This window comes from Vulpes vulpes, chromosome 13 (genome assembly GCF_048418805.1).
Source record: "Vulpes vulpes isolate BD-2025 chromosome 13, VulVul3, whole genome shotgun sequence".
Classification (NCBI taxonomy): Eukaryota; Metazoa; Chordata; class Mammalia; order Carnivora; family Canidae; genus Vulpes; species Vulpes vulpes.
Window position 1 is genome coordinate 84495720 of NC_132792.1, and position 20619 is coordinate 84516338.

The window sequence follows — 20619 nt, forward strand, 5'->3', positions numbered from 1 at the left end:
TAGTTAACGCTACAGTTTGGGAGAGAAAAAATATATTAACATAAAACTATGTAATGTGGTTAAATGCAGATATTACAGATAAGCACAAGCTTCAACACTGGCCTGAAAAAGGAAGGTGGTGACCAACTTGGATGGCAAGAATCAAAGACTTCACAAAAGGAAAGGATTCTTGAACTGGAGACTGCTTGACAGATATGAGGGAGAACAATATTCGGGACAGAGCATGTGCAAAGTCTTGCAAAGCTTGAAGTGTTGGGGAAAATGGTTTCATGTAACCAAAGCTATGTGCAGAAGGGAATGGAGAGGCAGGCATTGGGTTTTGGACTTTTTCATCTACATACTGGGAAAACGTGCCAGCAGGTTCGATAACCCAAGGGAGCAACAGCATCGAGTTTGCATTTACAAAGGATAGTTCTAGCAGCAGTATGGAAGAGATGCTGAAGAGAGAGGGACACTAGTGAAAAGCAGGCCTGTCTACAGACTTGTAGTAGAAAAAGGGCAAGCGATAATGACCTAAAATAATTACCCAAAGCCCAGATCCCTCCCTATGTAATACATCCATATAACCAAAATCTACTAGTTACTTTGCATTAATCTCTTTAAAGGACCTAAACACATTTAACACACCTGATAAGATCAGGACCCTCCTCCTATCGCTCTCCCACACACCCCAAGTAAAACACACGTGGTCCTCATTCAAATACCCAGCGTTTCTTTTTTTAGCACAGCCCAGGACACCATCATTCCTCCAGTTACATACGCCAGAAATCTCAAAGACATCCAACACACCTCTACTCTGCAGGAGCGTTATCTAATATAGACCACCAAGTCTCACTGGCTTGACCCTCTAACTTTTCACCATCTCCAATACCTCAGACCAAGTTGTCACCTCTTGCCTGGACTAAAAAAAACTGCCTAATCTCTATCTTCTAATATTACTTCATGTTGTTACCAGAATTATGGAAGTTGTTCTGGTACAAATTTGAGTATCACTACATTCCCCCCCACTCTACCATTCCCCCCACTTATAATCCCTGTGAGATAAAAACAAAATTCCTTACTCAACCTAGAAACCAGCACCACACTCATGAGATTACTTTAACATTAAATGTTTCAGGTTCCCTCCTGCCACAGGATCTTTGTAAATACATGCAGCGCCTACTGCAGTTTTCTTTCCTTTTCACCTAGGAAACTTCTCATTCTTAGAAAATCTTAGTCCAATTGTGTCTTCCCTGAGAAGATCAAAGTCCTCAATTTTATGTTTTCATAGCCCTACACACCTCTTCAGAGCTACAGTTCCTTTTGCTGATTACCTGACTGGTGTCTCTCTCTCCGACTGGGACTGCTGCATGAAAAACAAAGATAGTGTTTTATTCAAAACTGTACTTCTAACACTTACTCAATACTCATACATTGCAGAAATTCAAATCTTTATCGTATAATTAAATGAATTAAAATAAATAAATTTAAAAGCAGAGTTGTTTTAAAGGAGACAGATTCAAAAATTATCTCTGGGACGTAGAAATACAGATTTTAATTAGCAGATATACAGAGTATTTCTAATATAAATAATCACGATGCCACCAAAAAATTAAAAATATGGAAGGCAAGTAAGCTTGGGTTATAAAAAAAAAAAAATCCTTCTGGGATATATCAAGTTTGAAATGTCTGAGTTAAGGAGTGCTTGGGTGGCTCAGTCGGTTTAGTATCTGACTCTTAATTTTGGCTCAGGTCATCATCTCAGGGTTGTGAGACCAAACCCCATGTGGGGTTTCTAGCCTGCTTAAGATTCTCTCTCCCCTTCTGTCCCATACTCCCCCAAAAACTGAGTTAAAATTCAAATCCAGATAGTCAGCAAGCAATTCTAAAACTGACTCTGTAAAGTCTTAATTAAAATACAAATTTGAGTGTGAACCAACAGGTGCAAAGATAGAGCAAGGAAGAGAAAGTGAAGCCATCAAAAACAATGAGACTGAAGAAGCAAAGTTCACAGAGATAAAAAACCAAATCAGAATCTCAGAAATATTAGCAATTAAGAAAAAGCCCATAAATGAGTCAAAAGAATTGTTTTTAAAAAGAGGAACTGTTTTTAATGTAAAGTGCCACAGAGATATGAATTGGAAATGATCAATGCGATCAGCAAGCAATAAGCAGTGAGGACAGAATACTACAGGGGACAAGAGGTGAGAAACTGGACAGTGCACACGGACAATTTTTCCAGTAAGTCTGACTGCAAAAGAAATGAGGGGCAGGGAGGGACATATACCAGAAGGAGTTGGGAGTCAAGTACTTTGCTTATTTGCTTTTACAATGAAAGACTTTTGTGTACTTGTATGTTTAAAGGAAGAAGCCAGTGGTTGAAAACATGAGAGGGAAAATATCTGAGGGAACATGGTCTAAGTATGAGTCATGAGGGATTTTACCTTAACCAACAAAAACAGCAGAACAAACAAGCTTGGATAGGAGAAGGGTTTTTCTTTCTTGGGTTGGGGGTGGGGTGGGGAGTGGAGTATAGATGTGTAAAGATGCAACAGGTGTTAAAAGAGAAGACAGCACATCATGGAAGACCTTAAATACCACACTAAATACATATATATATATTTATTTTTTTGATCCAATATATTTGGATCCAGTGGGCAATCAAGAGCTACTTGAGAGCTTTTAAGGAATGGAGTAATAAGATGTCATCTGTGGCCCAGAGAAGGAGGAAATCACCCTAGGGATCCGATGAAGCCACTGTGAAATAGGTGCTGATCTGAAAGACCTAAAAATTTGCCAAATATCTACCAAGAGTAGAAGAACTCTACATCCTCACTTGTACTTCTCAGTATTATGTTGCTATTCAAAGATGTTCTGGCTAACATCACAGGTTTCTTGGTTCCTCAGAGAGCTTAATTTTCTTTATTGGCTTGATTTTGTTTTGGGCCACCTTTAACAGAATGGTTCTGGTCTATTTTCCTTTCTCTGATTACTAGGAGGAAGAATACATTCACATTTTATTTTAGCATTTTCTAAATTTCCTTCTTCCAACTTTTCTCCAAAACCACTAGTAGGTAGGAAAAATAAAACATATAATACAATGGAAAAAAATGTTATAATAGTAAAACTATTACAGCACAAAGAAACCATCTCTCAGATATAATATCAAATTTCAAATCTGAATTCTAGGTCAAATTACTGACAGTGTTTAAACAAAATTTGGTAATACCTACCTCTTTTTCTTTACTAATCCGACAAAAGAGCTACCTTAGCATTCATTACACCATTATAAAAGCACCTTCATAGGTTAACAACTGTATAAAACAAAATTTTTAATAAAATAGAGGTATTAGAAAAATGTATTAAACTGGTATCTGTTTCTCCATAATTGTGCAAAGTGCTGATAATTCCTATCAAGACGATTGTCTTGCATATGACAGAAAAATTCACCACCTATTCTCAAAATGATTAAATGAGTCACTCTTGGAGAAACTTGATCTCCATCAAGTGTAGAGTTCAAAAGAATTCAAATAAGCCTACAAAAAAAGATAAAGAATTTAGCAAACTATCCTTTAACACACTTAACTAAAAACTACAGATGATTTAGGGCAAGTCAGAATGAAATGACTATATATATCACCATTAAACTAAGGATAAGGAGACTGTGGATTCTAAATAAGTCTCCTCACTTAGTGTTGAACTGTGCTTTGGAATACGGAGAGGTTTCCATCAAAGCAAATTATTTACCTTTGACTAGAAAAATAACATTAAGAAGAAAGGAATCAAATGACCTCAAAGGTCATCTCTCCTAATTCATCCTACCCCTCCTATTCCCCAATCCTCCTCCCCATTATCCCACCCTGGAACAGAAGCACAGTTCAAACCACTAAGTATAAGCCACACATTCTCGGGGATCCCTGGGTGGCTCAGTGGTTTAGCACCTGCCTTTGGCCGGGGGGCTGATCCTGGAGCCCCGGGATCGAGTCCCACATCGGGCTCCTGCATGGAGCCTGCTTTAAGAGAGAAAAAAAATAAATAAGCCACACATTCTCTTACATCGGTGATTGAATAAACAACCACTCCCTTGCCCATCCCTTTTCCCCCACCCCCCCCAAATGAAAATAAGCCTCTTCCAAGAAACCTGGGGGTTTCTTCATACCAGTCCTGCCTTTGTTATAGCACCTATGTGCCTTTGGTCTCCCCTCACAAGTCTGAGTTCTTCAAGGACAAAGAAAAAACCTAACACGTTTCACTGTTTTACTGGACGCTTTCTCTATTAAACTACTACAAACTGTACACCTTTTCCCACCTTGTTTAGTACTGAATCCCCAAATATAAACTGATAACTGTTGAATTACTTAGTTGAATACTCTTAATTAAATATAGGGATGGCACAAAGCTTTCAGTAAGTGTTCACTAAGTGGCCCAACCGAATATGTCTTCATAAACTTTTCAGTGAAATACATTTTTAAAAGTCAATTTTAAAAAAGTGGTCACTGATATCCAAACTTTTAAAAATGGTCATTGTGAATTATTTTCATTCATAACACAAGAAAAACCTGTTCTATAATCATGACTAATAACTCTTCAGTACCTAAAATAAGTGTAATATATAAATGCTATTGAATGGGTTCTGAGTTGTTTTTTTTAGCTTGCTTCTCCATTATTAGTCTCTTACTATGGCAACATTACAACTTCTCTAGGGAGAAAGCTTCAAATTCTGCGCACATTTTCTGGCCTAAAGCCCGTTGCAAAGGCTTCTAAAGTCCCTAAAGGTAATACACACATGGACATCCAATAGAGGAAATTTCCTCTGTAAACTCAGCCTGTCAAAAAGTAAAAGCAAAAATTCTTTTAACTTCTCAAAAGCACACACACCATTACAGAGATTACAATAAATCCCTCCAATCAAAAATAATCTAAGTAAGGTAATTTCATGATTCCCCAAAGGTGCTTTTTTCTTTCAGCCAAAGCTATGTGAAACGCCACACACGTCAACTTGTTCCGGTAAGATACACTTAGTGCCCCTCAAATTATTGGAGTTGTCTTAAAACCAAATCCTTACTGAACAAGCAGCTCACATTCCCAATTCAAAGAAACCTGCAAATGTACTAAAAAGCTTGCAAAATAAAGGAACTATATACTACTCTCATAAGTACCAGGAAACAATATCTTAAAATTTCTAAAACTATTCAGAACGTTGTCTATGGAAAGCTTTTGCTTTTCCGTTGGACTCAATCTTGTACAACAATAAAGGATCTAATCTGTTTTAAGCACTGGAATGGCTACACATTTCGCAAACACTGCTCTCCTCAGAGCCGCTGAAACAAGATCATGAATCTTCCAAAAGGCGATTCACTTTACGTGTTAAACGAAGACAGGAAGGAATCTGCTTTCCCTGTTGGAACTCCGCAGGCTTTCGGCATTCCTAAAAAGAAACCAGCGCCACTCTCTTCCCTGAAGTACCCTACACTCTGAACACCTCAGGGCCAAAAGAGCCGTCTCGCATTCCTCAGGGATCACCACATCGGACCGCTGGCTCGTCACAGGCATCGCTGCAAAGTCCATCAAGGGCGCTCCAGAGCCGAGGGACACCTGAGCAGCCTCCCCATAAACCAGAAACCTAAAGGCAGAGCCCCCCACCCTGAGGCTTCCGCAGCACGAGAGCTAAGCTGAAGAGCTGGGCGAGAGCACCCAGCAGGTGGGCCCGCGCGGACCGAGAGCCCAGATGTCATCCCGGAGAACCAGGAAGACGTCTACTATTCACCTACTACTCTCCGTCCGCGGGCTGACGCAGAGCTTTCCGGCCCGCACGCGCTTGGGTCTCGGCCAGCACCGCCGGGTCGGTCCTAACTGGAGGACTTCATGGGCTTCTCCGCCTCCCCGGAGCGCCTCGAACCCGACAGCCCCATCCCCTACCAGTGACGCGGTGGGCGGCAGCCCCTGCGCGGGGCGCGGGGAGCGGGGCGCGGGGCGCGGGGCGCGGGGCCGGCTCCACCCAGCCGCTGCTCCCGGACCCGCGTCCCGGGCCGCCGCACAGCCGCCTCACCCGGCCTCCCACCGCCGCTGACAGCCGGCGCCACCCCCGGGGCCCCCGCGCGCCCGCAGCGGACCCAGCGCACGCTCAAGGGTCACCGCCCACCCGCCCCCCTCCCAGACGACGCCCGACGGGCCGCGGGGGCCAAGGACGCAGCCCCGCGCGGCCAGCGGCGCGGGCAGCCCCCGGGAGGCGCCCCCGCGGGACCGCAAGATGGCGGCGGCGGCGGCGGCGGCGGCGGCGGCGGCAGGGCCGGGCCCCTCCGCCTCGCCCCGGCCGGCGCGCGCAGGCAGACGCGAGCGGGCGCGGGCGAGCGCGGGCCGGCGCGGGCCGGGCGCGGGCCGGGCGCGGGGCCGGCGGCCGAGGGCCGGAGCGGGCGCAGCCGAGAATGGAAAGTGCGGGGCGTGGGGGAGGGGACGCTCCCTCGCGGCCGGCCGCCGACCTTCCTCGACCCCCCACCAGCCCCCGGTCCCGCCGCCCGCCCGCCCCACCCCGGACAGCTGCCCTCTCCCTGCCTACCTTTGAATTTGAGGTCGGTGGGCGGGTCGAGGACCAGGATCTGCTCGTGCTTCGCCATGGCCCCGGAGGCGGACGCCATCGGAGAGACAGCGCAGAGCGGGGGCGCGCCCGCGGCGGCGGTTTGCTGGCTGGGGGCGGGGGACGGCGGCGGCGGCGGCGGCTCGGCCGAGCTCTACGATGGGGCCAGCTCACGGCGCCCGAACCCCCGACGCCTGCCGCTCTGTGGCCGGACCCCTGGGCCGCCCGCTGGGTCAGCAGCTCCGGCTCTCACAACTGACTCAACCCCACACCAGCCGCCGCGGCCACGCGCACTGCGATCCTCGGCACCCCACGTGACGGCCTCTGCGTGCTTACGTGCGCGCCCCGGCGGCCGGGAGCCCCCAGCGCCCGTCCCGCCCTCCAGTCCTGCCCTGCGCGGCGCCGGCCAGTGCGCCTGCGCGCTCGGGGCCTCGCGGCCGCTCGGAGCTTAAACTGTCAAGGGAACGGGTGTGGATGGAGGGCGGAGCGAAGCCCCGTGGCAGCGACGCGGTGTGCACGGCGGGGCGGAAGGGCGCAATCCTTGGTCACGTTTAGTTCCGACGGCGAAGCTGGAGGACCGGCTGTTAACAGCGCATTACTGTCCTCCAAGTGGGAATGCTTAATAGAAGGAAAAAGTAGTCAGGCTCACTCACTACAACTCCCAGCATGCCGGTGGGGCCCGGTCTTTTTGCGGCACTGCGTGGTGCTTGCCGGGAATTGTAGTACTGGCTGTTGGTGGGCGGGAAGGGTAGTGAGGTCCGTTGGAGGCGCTTGGGGTGGGCCGGCTGACAGCCGTTTTTGGCGCTCAGCGTCTCGTATGCGCCGAAAAAAAAATTTTTTTTAAATAAAAAAAAACTTTTGAAAACTGGCCTGAGGTCCCCCGCCTAGAAATATAAAACCAAGATTTCTGAGATTTCTCAGTCCACCCATCCCTCTACATTCTCCGTCGTTCTCCAGCGGAACATCTGCCGCTTCCTGAATTGCATCCAGCGATGCGGAGCCGACGGAGGAAGCCCCCCGGGTCAGCGGGTCAGGAAGCCGCGGCCGTCGGGGAGCGCGGACGAAGCACCCTTGCCCAGCTGCAAGTGGGGGTCCCCACCCGCAGCGTGGGGTTGCGGGCGCCCAGTCTTCGGTTCTGTCAGGTGCGGACCCGAGCCGGGACAGCCTTCACGTCGTCGTGTTGGAAGTGAGTTCCGGCGGATGGTAAAACTGAGCGAGGGAGGAAAGCCCTGGAGCGAAGGCGTGACGGCGGCTGTGCCGGGGAGCCTGAGGGGCTGCCGGGCCCGGAGTCCCGAGGAGGCGCCGCGGAGGAGGGCCCGGGATGAGCGTGGGCACGAGGGCCGCCTGGACCCGCGCGCTGCGAGCAGCCGCGCCCGCGTGGGGACGCTCCCGCCGACGGGCACGCAGCCTAAGCCGTGAGAGCCGCGTTCGGCAAGTGCGTCCTGATTTCCCCTTTCCTCGGGTTTATTTTCATTCACGAAATTTATCTTGAGGTTTCAGTCATCGTCAAAGGCGAACACCACAACTGGGCGTTTGTCCAGAGAGGTTGACGGTCAGCGCGTGGGGGGGTCTCACACGGCCCTTCGGCGGTCACAGACGCCGGGTTTTCCCTGCGCGAGCTCTGCTGTCCGGGGGCAGCTTCGCCTGGGCTGAGCTGGCTGCTCCGCCGCCAGGTGGACGTCGCTCCGACCGCAGAGCGTCTGAGGATCCCGGACCGCGTGCTGCGGAAGCTCCCGGGCACTCCCCAGGCGCCGGCGGCTCGCGTTCGCCCTAAATTCCATGGGAAGGCTGAAGTGCCTATGCTCCAGTTTTCCAGCCTGATGAAGAAGCCTGGGCCTATTTTGAGCCATGACCTTTGAAATCGACCGTTTTTGTCTTCTCGATGTTACTTCAGATATCCTACAGTCTTAAACCTCTATGAGAATTTAAATATCTGGTCATCTAAGAATACCTGAAACATCTTTGGAATAATTGCTCTGTTCCTGTTTTAGAGCACTGCGTTGATAATGACTCAGAGTTCTCCTGAATCATCCTATCCCTCATTGAACAGTTCACTATGTAAGAGGTTTCTGCTTTGGTATTTATTAACATCTTCTAGCAGTTTCAGAGAGCTTTACAGACATCATCACACCCTTCTCAGAACTACCAAATAACGGCAAGTTGTACTTTTATTGTCAAATACGGGAATGAAAACACAGGCGAGAGCATCTCACGACAGTAACAGAGCTAAACTTGAGAAGGGGAGATGCCCAATTTTCCATCCTGTGCATTTTTGTTTTTCCCAAAGCCCTAATGCAATGACAACTGAAAGTGATTAAGACAAATTAAAATGTAATTGATCGGTGTGTTGTTTAACATTTAAGTTAGGAATGGAGAAAGGTGGAGCCTAATGTTTACTGTTTGCTCTTACGTTGATTAATATAGCACATAAAGTTCTCTTAAAGTATTGGCAAATATATATACAGAATACATATATACATGTATATGCATACTCAATTATATGTATACTTAGGAATATATTTCATATATACAACTATACATATATACATATGTGTATACAATTATATATGTGTATACAATCATACATATGTATAATGTATACAATATGTATACTATATATGTATACAATTATATAGGTACATATACACACACACACTCAAACATATTTCTCTAGCTACTAAGAAGTTTTTATGAGTCCAAGGAGTATGAAGTCCTTGAATATTACTTCAATCTACTTGAATCACTAGTGGTATTCACCTTTGGACAGATTATCTCACAGGTTTGGCAAGGATAAAAAAAAAAGGTACCAGTACAAATGGTAACAAAGTATAACCATCTTCTCCGTAGTTAAACATGTTAAACTTTATAAAAGTACTATGTAATTATGAATTTGTATGTGATCAGGCCTCTGTGTAATACAACTCAGTAAACATTTAAATGGGCATACTTGCAATAAACACTGAGGCAGTAAGGCATACAGAATAAGAGTACTGGCCTTGGGTCTGAACTGCTGGGTTTAAGTCCTGTTCACCATTGTATGGTCTTAGCAGCTTACTTCACCTCTCTATGCCTGCTCTACATCTGTAAACTGGGGAGAATAATAATACCTACATCTGAGGTTTGTTGTGAGAATTAAATGAGTTAATGCACACGAAGAGCTTAGGGTAGTGCCTGGATCCAGCATCGTTACCTTATATATGCTAAATGTTAAATTATGGCTGTGTGCCTGGCATCGTGATAAGTGCTGGTGGTATAGTGGTGAGCCAATAGACATGGTCGCTGCTCCTGTAGGGCTATATTCAAGCAGAAGAGACAAACGTGAAGCTTCTCCTTTGCAGCTATTATTCTGTTCTTAAAATAAGTTTGAGTAGTGAGATACACTCAGACGAGACTTAAAAGTTAGACATGAGACCAAGGCCAGCTTTCTGCAGCCTCTGGCTGTTTCTCTGCTGAGACAAACGCCCCCAAGACTTGAAGTTTTCTGCATCAGCATTCCAGCTTCCATTTACTGACTTCCTGGATCTTAAGAGACCGTCAGTTGTTGCAGGTCAGCAGAAGCAGTGGCCCCCCCTTCTTGGATCCAGCTTCCCATTCCCCGGGTCAGAGGCAAAAGGTACAGCCTCAGAGGCAGCAGCTGCCCAGGTGGGGCAGTTCAGTCCTGCCCTGGAGTCATTCCTGGGGAGCCTAATCAAGAACCTGCTCCTCCACGTCCCCCTCAATTTTCTAAGCACCTAATTCTCTTCGTTGTGTTCTTTCAGGTTATGTTGTTGGATAATTGCAGAGAATGAGGCATCAAGGAAGCCAAGAGTGGATCAGGAAGGAGGTCAATAGGGTGGAAATCTGCTGAGCCATTCTAGAAGGCAAGAACTGCAAACCATTCTCCTGACTGAGTAACAGGATGCTGAGGGTAAAACAGGAATAAAGCAGTCACTGCACACAAGGATCTGCCTAAAACAGAGAGATACAATAATTAGAGACTAATCACAAACTACAATATGTAAGAGGCCAGAAAGTATCACAGGGATGCAATATTATGTAAATGTGGATTTGTTGGTAGTACTTATTGTAGCACATTTGTAAGACTACAGTGAGAAATATAGATTCCAAAAGAAGGCAGATGGGCGCTTCACCAGATAAAATCAAGGCTGGATGAAGAGTTAGAAAAAAAGACTCAATCTTGGGGATTTTTCTTTTTATAACCACTTAAAGCAGTTAAAACTGTAAGATTAATCATCTTTGTTTATGAAAAATCACTTGAAGAATATGTGTTTTCTCAATTAATCTTTCATACTGTAAAAGCAGTGTGTGCCATTGTAACAAATGACATAATCCAAAAAAAGCATATGGACAGAAAGTTTCTTCCTACACTTCCCAATTTCTACTCCACTTACAGTAACCAGTTTAACTGCCTGAGTTGTGTATCACTCTCTAACCTTATCTATACTTATAAAAACATAGCTAGTTTGCCTTTTTGGTGTATTTTTTTAACATGAATTCTAACATATTACCAGACCATTGCTTTATTCACTTTACAGTGTATTATCTGGCCAGGTCAATTGGCAGAGACCTAACTCAGTCTTTTAACAGCTGACTCCATAGAATAGATGACCCTACTATAGAACCACTTGTTCCATTATTGATCGACATGTAAATTGATCTAGGCTTTTATCACAACCAATAGCACAGCAATAAACATCCTTATGTGCATGCATATCTTTATTATATAATGCTTTTATATCCACAAGGAGATTTCCAGTGGTGGGACCACTGAATCGCAGATACTTCCTATTTCAATATATATTGCATACTTTTTATCCAAAGGGTTGTAACAATTCACTCCTCCATCAAACACATACTGAGGATGTCTGTCTCCCATGTTGTCATCAGTTACTAGGTCCCACTCCATGTCAGCAGCTGAAGGAGGGGCATATTTAAGTATCCTCAGACTGTTTGGATCAACAGTTTGGTTTCCATATTGAATCTATCCTTACTTATTGAACTATCTTCTTTCCATGCTCATTTCACTTCTCTGGATTGCAAAGGTGAGGGCACCTGTAGGCAACCAGATTCTTGGCAGTTCTTGATGTGTTTTCTCCCACAAATATAGTTCTTAAAGGCAACCAAACGCATAGAAAGATGCCTGTGAACCTAAAATCCACATTTGACACCTTGCCTGACTTCTCATAGTCTGTGAACACACGGACTTCTTCGAATACCCCTAACAAAACCTAGAGTAGATGTGCGGTGAACAACACAGATCTGGACATCAGACAGACTGGAATTCAGACTCCATCACTTTTTGCCCTGTTGTGCAATTAAACACTATGGCCCTGTCTATAAAATGGCAGCAACACATCCTGTATTTAATATTGCCTATGCCTGGGGGATCCCTGGGTGGCGCAGCGGTTTGGCGCCTGCCTTTGGCCCAGGGCGCGATCTTGGAGACTCGGGATCGAATCCCACATCGGGCTCCCGGTGCATGGAGCCTGCTTCTCCCTCCTCCTGTGTCTCTGCCTCTCTCTCTCTCTCTGTGACTATCATAAATTAAAAAAATAAAAAAAAATTGCCTATGCCTACTTTAAATGGTAGAATCTGCATAAGTGCCTGGCATAGTGCTTGGCATTTAATGATTGTTACGTGACTGTTCACAAAATTTGATATCTCCTTTGAAATATAAACCGTACATATGTAAATTATTAGACAAACCCACTGCCAAATGTTGTTTTCTTAATGAGAAGAAACTTTATTAACTGGAAATAATTTTCCAGGATATCCTGAAGATAATGAGGATTCTTTTTTTTTGTTTTCCTTTATTCCAGTTGCTGGTTGGTAGCTTGTTTGGGGCCAAGTCCTGTGGTGCAGGCTAGGGCAGACACAAAGAAGGCTAATACTTAATTTCAATCCAGAAGAAGTTGATGGTTTTACAGGACTTCAGCAAGTATAATCTAATGTGTGATGGTGTGGTATACTTTAAGAGAAGAAACTGAAAGGAATTATGGAAGAATTCTAAAGAAAGTCCCAGAGTGATCAAGTCCCAGAGAGTTAGGAAATGTTTTGCAGATACCTGACCATTTCAAGATTGTTGCATTTTTTATGTCTAGGTACATATCCTATTTTTTATACACACACACACACACACACACACACACACACACCACCCCTTTCTAAGATTTTCTGTGAGAACTTTTATTATTTTTCTTTTGAAAAAAAATATTTATTTGAGGGAGAGAGAAAGAGATAGTATGAGTTGGGGGAAGGGCAGAGGGAGAAGCAGACTGAGCAGGGATTCCCAATGGGATGTGCAGGGCTCCATCCCAGGACCCTGAGATCATGACCTGAACCGAAGGCAGATGTGCCACCAGGTGGCCCAATATTTATTTTTTTCCGAAGGGTGTTTTTTTGCTCATTTTGGGGTAAATACATATAACAGAATATTATTCAGCCTTCAAAAGGAAATTCTGATGCAGGCTACAATACTACTGAATCTTGAAGGCATTATGCTAAGTGCAATAAGCCCAACACAAAAGAACAAATACAGTGTGATTCCACTTCTGTGACACGCCGTGAAGTGGTGAAACTCATAGAGACAGAAAGTAAAAGTGGTGGCCAGGGGCTGGGGGAGTAGGAATGGGGAGTTAGTGTTCCATGGTTACAGAATTTCTTTTTGGAAAGATAAAAAAAAATTCTGTAGATGGATGGTGGTGATACTGCAAAACAGTATGTGCTTAATACCACTGAACTTTACACTTAAAAATGGTTCAAATGCAAATTTTATGTGGGGTATATTGTACCCAATAAAATAAAAGAATAAATATTTTTGTTTTTATTTGTAAAAACAAATGCTTATTCATTTCATTCTGTCACTGTGTTCTTGCTGTCTTCTTGTATTTCAATAGCTTTTCTGACCTTACCTGTCCTGGCCATTTTAAGCACTAGCTCAGGGATCAGAGTTCCGGCTTATTCAAATCTGGGTTCAATTTTTGTATCATTTACATGGGGATAATAAAACCATATAGCTCACAGGATTGTTGTGAAAACTAAAGCGGCAATACTTATAAATACCTGAACACAATACCTGGCACACGTAAGTGCTCAATAAATTTTACTGTTACCGTTATTTACTTCATCATCGCTCATTCATAGGCAAGAGTGAGTGTCCATTTTTGGTAAGTAATTAGGAATATTGATTTATGTGAAGAAAGTAAAATAAATCAAGAAATTGAATTGTCCCGCTGTAAACTCAATAGAACTCTAATTCCTTCCAAAAAAAATTTCTTTAGGCATCCCATTGAGCTTGCTCCTGGTGCTTTCACAGAAGTTTGGATTATATTAAGTAAGTTCTTAATCATTACATTAAAAAATAGAAATATTAATCTATTTGAGGATCACTTTTTTGATTGCAGAGATTAAGGAAAACCAGTGGGTTAAGCCTAGGGGCCAAATGGAAGATAGGGATCCAGTGATTAAATAATTACTCAACCTGAGACCTAACCAGTTGCCAGTCAGGAATCTGAAAAGGTCAGTATAAAGGCAAATATGATGTGTTCACCCACCACAACCATTGTTGGTGCAAGGTGGAGTGGGGGTGGCAAGCATAGAGTGAACAGTTCACTCAAGCCAGTTGAGGGTGCCTGGACTTCACTGACTCATTCATTTAGATGGTTTGTGCCAAGAAATATGTGAGTCGAGTAGATAGCACGACATCATAGAGGAAGTATTCCACACTGTAGGTATTCTAGGTACTGCACTGAGTGCAATGGTCTTTGTAGTTTATTTATGAGCCATTGTCAGTTTGTATCATATTTGAAAGAAGTTGTGTAGATTTAATTTTATTTAGATGCAATTACATGGCCATGGCAGCTTGTTGAACTGATTGAGCTGCTTCCTCAGATTGAGTGCTCTATTTAGAATTAAAGTCTTCGGGAAATTTATCATAGCCTCAATGGTTCACACGATTTTACTTTCTCACAGATGTGATAAAAATGCTTGAACTCTTGGAAAAACACACACATTGCCTAATTTTTTTTTTCACATTCTATTTCTCTCCTGTCAACTTCCTTTACATGACTGTTCCACCAATGCTGGCACATGCTGGCAAAGAATAAGCCATGCAAATATCAGACCTACAGCATCCATCCTCATTTCTGGCCAGTTTCACTTATCCCCACAACTGCACTCTGTGGTCAGGGACGAGAGTCAGCGTTTGAACCGACCCACCCGGCTGTCCCTTGCCCAACTTCCTTACCAAAAGAAGGTAACTTGAAGCAACTCGAGCAAATAAATCAGCACAAAGCAACTGAAATGTAGTTTATCCTATTTTTTATCTGGTTGAAAATCAACAGAATCACAGATATGGAAGAATTGTAAAACTGAAGAATGGAAATGAAGTTGAAATTTTAGTGTGTATGAGTCGTACTTTGTGTTTCAATAGTGACGTAGAAAGTGCAATCTAGATAATGTCTGGTTATTAACACATCAGTCTTAACCAGAGTGGTTCAATTTCAGAAGAAATACATTAAGCTGAAGTTAGACTACACTCACCAAGAAGACTTAGTAACCATGCCATTTTGGAAAGGAGTATATAAATCCCAGAACTGTCTGGCAATGTGGTAAACAGTGCTTGGTCCTTGATTGTACATTTGCTTTTATGAAACCATCGAGATGGAAGCTGAGTGCTAGTATAAATTATTTAAACCTTGAGCCAGAATAATTCCATCTCTAAAGAATCATATTCTTATCATCTCTATTACAAATGGTCAGTGATTAACATGGGGTCTATAGCTTAATGTAAGCCCCCCTGAGAGCATGGACCGCAGGTTGTTTACTGCTTTATCTCCAGGATCTGGAATAGGGCCAGGGATCCAGAAGGTACTTCATCTACATTTATTGTTTTCTAATTTTTACTTAGAAATATTTTTAGACTTACAAAATTTGCAAAAAGAGTTCAGAGAGTTCCATTTACAACTTGCTTTCCCCTAGAATCCCCTAAAGTTAGTATCTTACATAACCCTAGAATGATTACCCAAAACAGGAAAAAGATATTGATTCAATATTGTTAACTAGTCCATAGACCTTCTTAGAATTTCTCCAGTTTTCTCATAACGTCCTCTGACTTGTCCAGGATACAATTCAAGTCCCCACCTTGCATTTAGTTGTGATCTCTCCCTCATCTCCTCCAGCTGGAACACACTTGTCGGTTTTTCGCGACCTTGATATTCTTGAAGGGTATTGGCTAGTTATTTTACAATGCCCCAAGTTTAGGGTGTGTCTGATGTTTTCTCCTGATTGGGCTAAGGTTCTGCATTCTTAGGATACCGCAGTAGTGGTGTCTGGCTCTTCCCAATGCATTCTATCGGATGTATACAATGCCAGTTTGTTTCTGGTTTGAAGGCTTTGCTTATGTGATTCAAGTGGTATCTGCCAGTTTCTCCACTGTAAAGTTACTATTTTTTTTCCCTCTGTAATAGTACCTTGTAATGAGACACTTTGAGACTCTGCAGATGCCCCCGTTTCTAATCGAACTTTCACTCACTCATTTTAGTATCTGTCAATGATTCTTGCCTAGAACAAGTGATTATAGTTTCCATCATTCCTTCTACATTCATTCACTGGAATCAACTGCAAGGAACAGTAAATGATCCCTTCTCCATCATTCATTTAATTATCTATGTATGTGAATATGGGCTCATGGAAATTTATTTTATTTTAACCCACTATTACCATTATTTATGTTGTACTCACCTTCTCCCACATTTGGTTATTGGTGCTCCTTCACTTTGGCTCATGTGTCTTTCAGCATGTCACCATCGTTTTTGAGCACTTTATAGTACCCCAAGATGTTTCAGGATCATCCTATATTTCCCTTGCTAAATCCCTGAGGATCCTGATCTCTTTTATTGGATGATGGCAGTTAGAAACCAAGATTGGCCCCTACATGTGCTCATGCTACTGGAGTGTCATTGCCTCCAGGCCCTTTCATAGACAAAGTTATGAAATTCATATACTTAAATATACAGGCATATATATTTAGTATCTATCTATCATCTCTTATTTTTTAAAGATTTTATTTATTTATTCATGAGAGGCCCAGAGAGAAATAGGCAGAGACATAGGCAGAGGGAGAAGCAGGCTCCCCTCAGGGAGCCTGATGTGGGACTCGATCCTGAACTCCGGGATCACACCCTGAGCCAAAAGCAGAGCTTAACCACTGAGCCATCCAGGCGTCCCTATCTATCTTAAAAAGAACAAGTTCATACTGATACCTTCCATCCCAATCTAATGTCACAGAGTTCATTCTAGTGTTCTTATCCCTTAGTTATAACTTCTTTCTCATAGGATAATAGATTATTATAATAATAATCTTATTCTCATTACCCACAATAAATTTACTTATTTGCTCAATCCTAGAATGCAATACAGTAATCTCAGAATTGCTAACCCATACCTCTGGGAAAAACAGATTTGTTAACCAGAGTAGGATATTTGTGTACAGTGCATTTTGTCTTTTACTTTACAGTATACAGTCAGAACACTTTTTCAAGGTTACCTATGTAAGTACATTCCTTTCCCATTCCTTTCACTATGGTTATATTATTCACTATGGTTATATTACTCACTTGTAATACAAATAAACTCATTTTTTCCTGTTTGTATTCCATTTTGCCCCTCGTCTTTGCTTTACTTATTTATTTTGGGGGTATGTGAAGCATTGATATGGTTCTTAGAGCCAAAAATATTCTTTTTCCCTCCTTGGTGTAATGACCAGACACATGTGTAATTTCTTATATAACTCTTATTTTTACTTAAAAGATTAAATATTATATTCTTTTTTATACTTTGCTTTTTTTTCTCACTTAATTAATCCAGGAAATCACTCCATATTAGATCACAGAGGGCTTCCTCACTCTTTTTTGTAGCTGAATAGTACTCCATTGTGCAGATATTATATACTCTCCTATGTACAAATAATTTAGGTTTTTTTCAGATATTGTGCAATCATCAACTAAGGCTTCAGTGAATAATCATATATGTATGTATATATATAATGTTTTCTCATGTTGTTAGAGGTCTATGTGCAGGATAAATTCCTAGGAGTGGAATTTTTAGATCAAAGGTAAGTACATATGCAGTTTTAGATGTTGACAATTTCCCTTCCTTTTTATTTTTTTCCCCCAGAAGCTATGTGTTTCAAAGACTATTTCAACACAAGTATATTTTTAATTCTCTTGTTGGTGGTCCATGCTCTGAACTCCCAGACCTTATTATATCAAGTTCAGACTTAGGATGGACCGATAGACCTAGACTTTTTGGCAGTGGTTTTGGATCAACCTTGGGCTCCACTGCTAGATCCCTTCATCTCCTTTCCCTGCAGTTCTTCTCATCTGTCCTTCCTCACCCCAAAACCTTGCAGCAGGATGGCTATCGGACAGGAACAAGAGAGCTGCACCCTGGGATTTTCATCTCCACTGTTTTTTATTATCTGCTTTGATAGGTGGCTGTAATACAACCACCTGTCCATTTTCACCTTGCACCCACACACTGAGCTGACTGATCCGTAAACCAAGTTTGAACGCTTTCCTCCTCCTGAGCTTGTTGCACAGAACCTCCACGTGGCCATGGCTGTGAGCTGGTGCTGGGGTGCTGGGGCAACCACCATGGGTGGCATGGAATTTGGATTATGAGTTCAGGCAGAATAATTGTCCTCTTTCTCCTGCTTGGGCTCAATCCCAAATGTACACTGCCCGCCTCACCATGGACGGCTGCTGGGGCCCGCCAATTTACGACTTGAAGGATCTAACAGAAATCTTTATGACAGCCCCTAAGAGCAATAGTCCCCGATGTCTAGTCCCTAGGTGTCCCAGTAACACACTGGGATCTGTGTTTCAAAAAGTGTTGAATTATCTGCTGCAGATGATATGATCATGCTCCAGAACAGCAGAGCTTGCCATCAGCTGTGCTACTGCATCTTTTCCCACCATTGACACCTCCAACACCATGCACTCAGCTGGATCTTAAGGGCCACAAGGCAAGGCTTGGGGCCCCACTCGATCTACTTGGAAAAACATAGTAAGTGTATTGCTAGGGAGGCACTCAAGTGCTAAGATCTTGTCCGTTCTCATCATGGCTCTTGACGTCAACATGACCCAACTCAGCACCACACATCTACCCCATTCACCAGTGGTTGTCCTAGGTGACCACTTTCTCCACTTCCCACACCTTCTGTATGTTGTCTCACCTGAGCCCACCTTGTCCCCATGCCCTGTAACCAGATTCTGACTTTTATACCCACTGATCTCCCCTATGGTTGAGGCACCTTCTGTAGTCTTCTGGGTTCTTGGGTCTCATTCTCAGTGCTTCATTTTCAGCTGTGTAGTCATCTCTGCTGCCTGAGACAAGAGAGGCCTCTACTCTCAGCCTTTAACTTTCAGGAAGTCTGTAATTCCCTTGCTGATCAGCTCAAGTCCTATTCCACCTGGAGAGGGGACATTGGGACATGTTTCACTTGGATTGTTGAAAAGGCATCTAATCTCCATCCAAAAGGATAACCTAGGGTTATCAAGAGCTCATATTTGAGTAAGTCAATAAACAGTAGAAGAATCTTAAAAATTAAAAAATCAATGTATTGATTTTTAAGACAGAAGGGTTTTCAGTTTCACAAGCACCTCTAAGTAGTTCTCCCATAGCCTATGGGCTCTGAATATTCCCTGCATTCAAGAGTTTATCTATTGGCTGTGAATAGAGCTCATTACTGACATATGCCCCCATCTTCCTGCCTTCAACATGAATACCAGTGATAAACATTTGTAGTATCTGAACCTTACATAATAAATCGTGGCCTGGGGGGGCTTTTTTTTTTTTAGGGCACATACAGAAAAAATCAGTACATAGATGGGATCTGAAGAGGATGAATGATGGCAGCTGGTATCCAACCAATACAGCTACCAACTTTACCATTTTTCTATCAATATACGTTTTGAAACTTGCAATCCAAAATGAAGTAGAATTATAATTTGGATTTATAAATATCTTTTTAAAAATCTCAGATGCCAAAATAGAGATTATTTGAAAGTAAGCATCCTTATCATATGAGTAATTTTGAACTCATAGAAAGAGATCCAATTTATTAGGGAAATGAACATGGGGAGATTAAAAAATCCATTAATGCTGAATTGTTATACTATGCTGTTCCAGTTCCAGTTATTTTGCTATTTCTGGTAGCATGACAACACACTATAGTCTTTCCATTGTTAACTGGCCTGATTTAAGGGAAATCTTCTCTAAAGCCTTCCCTAGGAGGCAATTAGCCTCATCTGCCATCTCTAAACTAAGAACGCACAGCTAACTGGTGACTTCCTTCTGTATCTTCCTAATGTCAGTAAAAGATATTGATCTGTGAGTCATTACACTTGCATTTAGCTTTGCCTTTCAAACACCAAGGTTTTGTGGCCTTCCTGGAGCACAGGAGAGAGAAGCAGTCCTTCTTTCCACCTTTCTCAAGTCCCACCAGTTAGGTGGCTCTGCAGAGGCCAGAAACCCTTCAGGTGCATTTAGGGAAAACAGAAATGCAGACCTGCAGAACCATCCTGTGTAGGAACAGCCATGCTCTTCTCAGCTCTTCCCCAAGCCAGATATCCCTCTTACTTGAAATCACCATCTTAACCTAAGAGAAGATGACTCTCAACTTGTGTGGGTAAAAGTAATATACTCCTAATCAACATTCTACATAGTAGAATGGTCACCATTTCTTTCAGTGCTCACAATTTGCCTTTCTTCATTTCAATCACTGCCTGTCTTAACCAACCTTAACTTCTTCATGTTTATCATTTTCTAATATCAGCTTTTTCATTTTTAAACAATCATCTTTTTTTTTCCATTCTGGAATTTGAAAATTCTGATTTTCCTAAACCTCGAAGCTACAGCCTTGGGCTTTCTCCGGCTCCCTTATATCTAGATCCCAATGTTTGTCATTGTTGCACTGGGTGACTTTTTCACTGAGGTGTTAAAGGATCTCCTGATTAAAATGCCACTATTTCAAATTTTGGGAAGAGATGAGGGTAGGGGCAAAG

The 20619-nt window shown here is 43.1% G+C and overlaps 1 protein-coding gene and 1 long non-coding RNA gene across 3 annotated transcripts in view; one reads left to right on the forward strand and one right to left on the reverse strand.

Annotated features, from left to right (window-relative positions):
* The window catches only part of VAPA (VAMP associated protein A), a 46484-nt gene extending 39533 nt beyond the window's left edge, over window positions 1-6951 (reverse strand). Inside the window, exon 1 of one of the 2 annotated variants that reach the window (XM_026005958.2) lies at window positions 6536-6951. In XM_026005958.2, coding sequence (XP_025861743.1) covers window positions 6536-6614 — 79 coding nt within the window. In that variant the 5' untranslated portion in view covers window positions 6615-6951. The remainder of the gene's footprint in view (window positions 1-6535) is intronic. The other variant, XM_072734873.1, reaches the window with a different exon arrangement.
* Window positions 6952-7890: 939 nt separating this feature from the next.
* On the forward strand, window positions 7891-13393 carry LOC112925290 (uncharacterized). Its single transcript, XR_011996709.1, has 2 exons — window positions 7891-8708; window positions 10312-13393. It is a non-coding gene; the product is annotated as an uncharacterized lncRNA (long non-coding RNA).
* Window positions 13394-20619: the final 7226 nt, after the last annotated feature.